This window comes from Oryza brachyantha, chromosome 3 (genome assembly GCF_000231095.2).
Source record: "Oryza brachyantha chromosome 3, ObraRS2, whole genome shotgun sequence".
In the NCBI taxonomy this organism is placed as follows: Eukaryota; Viridiplantae; Streptophyta; class Magnoliopsida; order Poales; family Poaceae; genus Oryza; species Oryza brachyantha.
The window spans coordinates 17,526,221-17,534,136 of record NC_023165.2 but is presented as its reverse complement, the minus strand read 5'-3'; the positions used below and the strand labels follow the sequence as shown (position 1 = coordinate 17,534,136).

Below are 7,916 nucleotides of genomic sequence, written 5' to 3'. Positions count from 1 at the left end.
AACCTCGAAATTTTCATACAGACAGATATAAAGGCAGTTCATACAATCCACAAACAGAGGGACCGTCTATAAGCTGTTTAATGCTTTGCATGTAGCTTAGATCAACTATAAATGTATTTGTGTGTACCATTGTGTGGCTAATTGACAGAATAAATATGAAGATTAAATAATAGAAATGCGATTACAATAATTTTTAGAAACCATATATATAATAATTATATTATATATAATTACAACACTTTTTGTCTAATTTTCTTTGTTTCCATAGCGTTCCTATATGTGCTCGATTAGATCCTTCTTAAGTTGTCTATGTGTTGGTCGAGCTTTGATAGCTGAATTTCTACGAAGTGCCTTTGCAAAGCTTGGATTAGGGTCATCATTTGTATGCACTTCTGGTGGGATCACTATCGTCGCACTTGGATTTTCATTCAAATCCAAGACATCCCTAACCGAGTCTTTCTCATCTTCAACTATCATATTGTGAAGGATAACACAAGCTTGCATAATGTTGATAACGTCTCCTTGCTTCCATAACTGTGCCGGTCGACGAACAATATCAAAGCGTGATTGCAGAACACCAAATGCACACTCGACATCTTTCCTCACCCCTTCTTGCCTCAGCGAAAATGTTTTATCTTCTACCGATTGAGGGGCATTAACTGTCTTCATGAATACTGCCTATTCTGGATATATTTTATCGGCAGTAACCCATGTCATATTGATTTCCATTTACAGTATAGTGTACCATAGGAGATTCCCCTTTTATTGCTTGAATGAACATTGGTGACTTGTTTAGAACATTTATGTCATTCTGAGACCCCGCGGTACCAAAGAAAGCATGCCATATATGAAGATTTTTTGATGGCACTGCTTCAAGGATCATAGTAGGAACACCTTGTTTACCACTTGTAAACTGACCCGCCCAACCTTTCGGACAATTCTTCCATGGCCAATGCATGCAATCGATGCTTCCCATGCACCCAGGAAAACCACGAGCCTCATTTTCTTGTAAGATTTGTTCAAGTTCATCGCTTCTTGGAGGCCGTAGATATTCGTCACCAAATGTTTCAATCACACCTTCACCGAATTTTCCCAAAATCTCCAAACAAGTGCTTGCAGCTATTTTCAAGACCTCGTCAAGTTGATCAGCCGAGGTTCCATAAGCTAGCATCCTGATGGCCGCTGTACACTTTTGAAGTGGTGAAAGACTATTTCTGCAAATAGCATCGACTCTTTGGGTGAAATAAGGAGACCAATCGCTAAGTGCATGCACGATACGCAGGAACAATGGCTTATTCATCCTAAATCTCCTACGGAACATGTCATCGGTGTAGATAGGATTTGCGGAAAAATAATTAGCAACAAGATCATCATGACTTTGTTCTCGATTCCTTGGTATGTACCTCCTTGGTCTACTCTGTCGACGATGGCGATGTACAGTCGATGCTTCTCTGTCCATGTCGGCCTTGAATCCCTCTACTACTATTTCTTCAAAAATATCATCCTCTGCGATCAAGTCTTCCACGGTGAACACCTCTTCAAACTCTTTGGCATCTTCGACTTCATCTTCTTCGTGCCGCTCCATTCAGAGAGTTACGATACACTTTGATGCAAGTGTTTGGATGGTGGAGTAGTGTACAGAGGAGCGCACAGAACAACGATGTTTTATAGAATAAAAGAAGATGACCATTCATATTTACAAAAACTGATCGGCACCACTAAACTGATCAACTACTAGCATTCAAGCTACATTGAAATTCAGTATTCACGTTTACATTCAAGTGGCACATTCAAGCTACTAAAAAGATCAACGTCGCACTACAGCGGCTAAACTGATCAACTCCGTCACCACTTAAAAGATGACAGTTCACATTTACATTCAAGTTCAGCATTAAAGTTCAGAAAACTAATCAACCGATCAACTCCGGCACCACTAAAAATTTAGAAAATCATTCTCAGTTTCAGTTCACACACACAATTCAGAAAATCATGTGCAGTTTCAGTTCACATTCAAGTTCACAAAGCACAGTTTCAGTTCACACACACAGTTTCAGTTTCAGTTCACACTAAAAATATCATCCCCTGCGATCAGCTGAGCTCTTGTAATGGAACTAAAATTGATAAGTGCTACAAGTACTGAAGTTCAGAATTTAATTGGATTTAGAACTAATAAGTACTGAAACTATGCTGAAGATGGAACTAAAGTTCAGAATTTAATTCGATTTTAGAATTTAATTACCAGGATACCTGAAACTGAAACTACAAGTTCAGAATTTAATTGGATTTAGAACTAATAAGTACTGAAACTATGTTGAAGATGAAACTAAAGTTCAGAATTTAATTTGATTTCAGAATTTAATTACCAGGATACCTGAAACTGAAACTACAAGTACTGAACATATATGGGTACTGCATAAGTAGAAAACTGAATTTGGCTAAATTTCAGAACTACTAAATTTGTCAACAAGCAGTTTCAAGAAAAATGGCCTTCATAAGACACTTCATCATCATAGCTCGCTGCGCCTTTTCCTCATCGGACATTGAACTTGTATCCTGTGAAACGAGGTTGTTATAAGTCTCCATCATCTTTGTCTCTTTATCAAGCTTCTTTCCTTCTCTGTACTCTTGTGCTGTAAGGTGAGCAATTTTTGTGGCCTCTAGCTTTTCAGAAGCTATCTTCTCTTGCCTATCCAATAGCTACATACGTTTCTCATTGTTTGCCTCCTGGAATTTACTGTATCTATCAAATTTATCTAGCTCAATAGGAGAATCCTTTGAGTGACCATCATCACTATTGCTGGAACCCTTGAACTTGCTATTTTTAGCTGCTAGAGCTGCCTTTTTAGCTGCCTTCTGACCAATTGGTCGTTGTGGCATCTCATCACAAATGTCCTCATTTTCCTCAGATTCTCCTTCCAGATGAAATGCTTTCCTTTTACGTGCATTCTTCAGGTTTTCATTATATGTTTTCCACTTTGGCACATCTCGGCAAATTTTCCAAACCTCTGTCAGCATATAAGGTCCAACCACGTCTTTGCATTCTTTGTTGTCATCCACATAGAACTTGTGTGCTGCATCAATCCACATTTCAGCCGAATATCCACTTGTAAATACTCTACGAGCCTTAGCGTAAGCACATTCAAAGAGGTCTGTCCATTTGTTAATCTTGTTCCATCTATCCTTGCATTGCTTCACATTTCTTCTTTGAAGTGGAGGGGTAGTTTTGTTGTACGTTTGGACAACCTCACCCCAATATTGGACACCACCCTTATCCGCTCCACAGGTAGAGTCAGTTGAATGTTCTAACCAAGCGCTCATCACTCTAACATCCTCGTCCGGAGTCCACATGATCCTCTTCTCTGTTCTAACACTGTCATTGCCATGTAATATTTCCACTTCGGGCGGTGAACTACCATTGTGTGCCTGATTCAGAGGACTCCTGTGAATAACTGCACCAACCAAATGAGAGTTCTGTGCTTCATTTCCAAAATAGCTCATGAAACCACCAAGTGGATGTACATCTTGGTCCCTACAGGAAATTGCAATTAACATTAAATTTTCCATGGTCCATCTACAAATAAAATTCAGATGCAATAGTAGTACTATTATGGTAGTATTTATGAAGGGTTAGGAGGTAAAATTAGCTTACAATGATTTCGGCACAGAAGCATAACATGAGATTAGCTTAAAATGATCAGTTGGACACAGAAGCTTGATGGGTATTTTTACTCTTTAAGAACAACTAACAAAGAGTACAATAAGTTGGACACAGAAGCTTGATGGGCTCAATTTTATGATAATCATTTATCAGTTGAATATCTAACAAAAAATATCTAACAAAGAGTTCATTTAATCACTTCAGGACATTGTCAAAATGTGGTATAAAAGGGATCCAGTTACAACAGCATGGGATTTACAGATTCACGATGCTTAATATCAACTACAAAATTATCTAGATTCACAATGCCTAATATCAACTACAAAAGCAGCAATGAAACGAGGATTTACCATGATCCAGGAGATGAGGAATCACCGCCGGCTGCATCAAACCAAGGTTGAGACGATGCATGAGGACCAATTGAGCTGGTGAAGTCACCTCCAACAGAACCATCAATGGAGAAAGCCGGGATGGCCGTCGCTGCCGCTACTGACCCGCCACCGCGTCCGCGAGAACGGGGCGGCGCTGATAGCCCGACACCACAACCAAAAGAACCCCGACCAAACGAGGGATCCGCCGTTGCCGCCCCGACACGTAGGGTTCGGCCTGGGGCCGTCGCCGCCGCATCCAATGTCCTCGATCCATTCCTACTCCGAGCTGCGCCGGGTGTGGACATCCCGTGCACCAACTCCGGCGAGAATACCAGATGGGGGGCGAGCAGATGGCGGCTGCGTAGATGGGAGGGCGAAGAAATTTGGGGCAAGTCGCGAGCAGAGCGCGGGAGAACAGCGCGCGCGGTTGCCTGAGAAATTTGTGGGCGAGCGCGGCCGCACGCGGGATCCGTTCGCCCGTCGCTTGGAGACGACGGCGGTCTATAGCGCGTGGACTCGCGTCGACTTCGTCTGGGAGAACGTGATGAACTCGTCGCGTCGGGAGGCGCCGGGCTGCCCGTCTCTGTGGGTGCACGGGGTTTTTTTTTTGCAAAATTGCGAACACACAGACGGGGGAGGAGACGGATTGTACATGCCCTAAGCATCCAACTAGGACCTGTTTTCCCATGCCCATCGAGGTGGTGCTTGCATGAACATTCCACACTACGAGTCTACCCAATTGAACATTCTAACTTGTGCTTTACAACATATCCGAGAGAGTCCCCAAATTAGGTTATGATTTTTTGCAAAGAAAACAAGTAACGTCCCATCCAACGGCTACCCAACCGATAGTCAAACATTTATCCATGTTTTAGTTATCATCATTACACAATTATAAAACTACAATGTTGATTCTAAGAATGGGTAAGAACAAGCCTAAAGAAACTAGTTAGTTTTGTAATTTTGCTAGGGTTCACAAGGTTATTGTTAGCAAGACAATAACATGGCCATAACAAGGATCATAGGATTATATATAACTATTAAATAGATTATAGTGAATGGTATAATTTGCGAAAGCAATGCATTAATAGTAAAACAAAATAGATTTTACAATGGTAGGATTCATCATGTTCGACGTATGATATGACTTGTCTTCCGTTGCAAAGTCTTTAGGAAACCACGACAACGAACAACTGGACTTCTATCGGCGATTTGCAACTGCCTTCCAGAACAATAGCAAGTACAGGACAAAAGCCAAGAAAACGAACTAGGCTAAGAAAACCAAACAAACATGGGCTAAAAACACAAAAATAGGTTATTGCAGTTTAGAGAGAATTAGAGATTTAAACAGGTTAATTTGTAGTCCAAACAGCTGAGAAATGGCCATTTGAGGTTTATATTGAAATTTAAATTGATATTTTAGAATTTGTTAAAAATATTCCTTTTAGACCAAGCTACTGATTCACGACAAGAGATTGATGGATTGGCGCCCACAAAAAAGATAGGTGGACACCACGAGCGAGATTGCCATAGGACTTACAACATCATGGAGATGAACGGGCAGTGGTGGTCGACGATAGTTCGCACAAAATTTGCACAAGGAGACGAGCCCAAGCTTCACAGGTCGAGGACGACAATGACGTCGTGCAGCTGCGCGGAAAGGAGAAAATGGCGAGAGAGGAGCTTGTGACGGCCGATGACCTAATGGCGATGATGGCTCATGCTAAGTTGGTGTTCCGGCAAAATAGGGTCCTGCAGTGGCAGGCCCATCATTATTCAAGGATATTCAAGCGTATATATATATATATATATGTGTGTGTATTTCATATATATATTCAATAAAATAGAACAAGGCTTATTTCAGCCCCCTCCCCCCCAAAAAAAAAGAACATGCTACGTGAGCTGTCTCCTTGCTCCCCCTTCTTTTACCAGCAAGGTAGCCCACTAGCCCATTCTTTCCTAGACAATAGGTGTGGTTTTAGGGTGTGGCTGGCCTTGTTCGAACTAGGCAGTAGGTCAAGGGGCCAGCGGCGCAAGTGTGCAACGGGTGGAGGGAAGAGCAGAGTCGCGGAGGGGGTCAGGCGAGCAGCAGCCGACGGGCGTGCGAATGCGCGGTGATGTGGGCAGTGCCTCGGTAGCCCGTGGCCAATAGGACGACCCGAGCGGACGAGGATAAGAAGCTAGCCAGCCAGGGCATAGGGCAGGCCAATGACTGTCACCAGTGCACCGTGCCAAACGTACCACAGAGGCCAGGGCACAACGCGTAGGCCCGGCAAGACTTGGGAAGCTGAACGGGACGGCAAGCGCCGTGGCTGCTTGGGCTAGTGGCTAGTGGGTAGGCGGAGTAGCGCACAACCGGCACGGGCAGGCAGCGATGCAAAGGCACCTGAGCAGGGCAGTAGTCAGTAGGCCGGTAGGCCTCTTCCTCCAGTTTGTCCTCTCCATTTTCACCAAGCTAATCTAGAAAATAGAATCTCAATAGAAAGGAAGAAGGGCCCGCCATTCATTTTAGGTCTTTTTTTTAAAGAACTGCTTCATAGAAGACAACTCAAAATAAAAATCAAGGTGAATCTTAAGGTGGGGACAATCTCAATCCTTCTTGCAATTATAGTTTGATGCAATTGGTGATTTATCAAGGTATAATTATGAGAATGTAACTGGTAATTGGGTGGTTTTATTATTGAAAGGGAATTCTTCTTGCAAATAAATGATAAGGATATCATAACTTATTTTCTGCATTTTTAAAACACGGAGTGTCAAATATTTGTCCTCTAAATTGGAAGAATTCTAATCATTTCATCATTTTTCATCATTTACATGTTTCATATGTTGCCAATTTTTACAAGTCAAACAATTTTATGTTATGATCAATTCAATTAAATATTGCCTTAGGCTCAATTTTGTATTATATATCATACAATCACAAGGCGTTTGATGTTATAGAAGCCAATTATTAAGACTTTGGGTATAAAATGTTTTGTTAATCGTTAATATTTTGAATACCCAACCTCATGTGCGTACCACTGGAGGCTTGACCGTTCTTCTCCTCAGCGACATGAACTCAATGGAGCAGAAGATGTCCTCCGGAATGGTCCACAACAACGGCAAAAGATTACTGAAGTTTGTCGGAGCTCCCGAGCTCAAGTTTGGGCACGAAATTGAACGAGAGGTTTAGTGGGTTCTATTTTAGGCCTTGTTCGGTTAATCTTAATTATAGAGGGATTCCTAAGGATCGAGAAGGGATTAATTCCATACCTATTGTGGTGTGAAATTATTCCCTCTCAATCCTCTCCAATCCCTCCGTCTTAGGGAATAAACCAACAAGGCCTCAGTGGTTTCTGTTGCTTTAAAACTAATTAGAATGCTCTAAATTTATGTAAAAAATTGATGTATTTTGAGGCATTGGGAATTTATTCAAAATGCCAACGAGCTAAATTAAATTTAATCTTGGTCATTTTCAATTTAGGGGGCTTTTTAAGGTTTTAAATTTCTAGAAATTGGTATTACACAAAGATTTAAGCTTAGCGCGATTTCAGGCCATTACACAGGTGCAAAAGGCAAAGCGAGAAGCTAGCTAGGCTCGGCAAGAAGCAGAGCAAGTGGCTTGCGCCTGGCCCATTCCAGTAGATGACGATCCAGGTTGCTATCGCGAGCATAAATAGTAGAGTTTTTTTTCCTACCGTTGAGAAGTATCTTAAGATGTTAAAAAATTTAGTACAATATTACTAAAAGTTACTGGTTCATCTGAGTTGCCACCTAGCTCAAATTCGAGAGCCCCAATTTTAGGGTACTATGTGGAGCATTTTTATTATTTTTGAAAAATATATCAAGGTACCATATTTTTTAATTTAAAATTTTAGTACCTCCAGACCCACGCGTTTATAACA

The 7,916-nt window shown here is 41.5% G+C and overlaps 1 protein-coding gene across 1 annotated transcript; it reads right to left on the bottom strand.

Moving 5' to 3' along the window:
- Positions 1-2,369: 2,369 nt before the first annotated feature.
- LOC102716489 lies at positions 2,370-4,536 on the bottom strand. The gene is made up of 2 exons (XM_015835151.1): positions 4,009-4,536; positions 2,370-3,529 (listed from the first exon to the last, which is right to left on the bottom strand). Exons 1-2 carry the CDS (start codon positions 4,332-4,334, stop codon positions 2,698-2,700), a joined length of 1,158 nt encoding a protein of 385 aa, XP_015690637.1. The 5' UTR covers positions 4,335-4,536; the 3' UTR covers positions 2,370-2,697.
- Between the last annotated feature and the right edge of the window lie 3,380 nt (positions 4,537-7,916).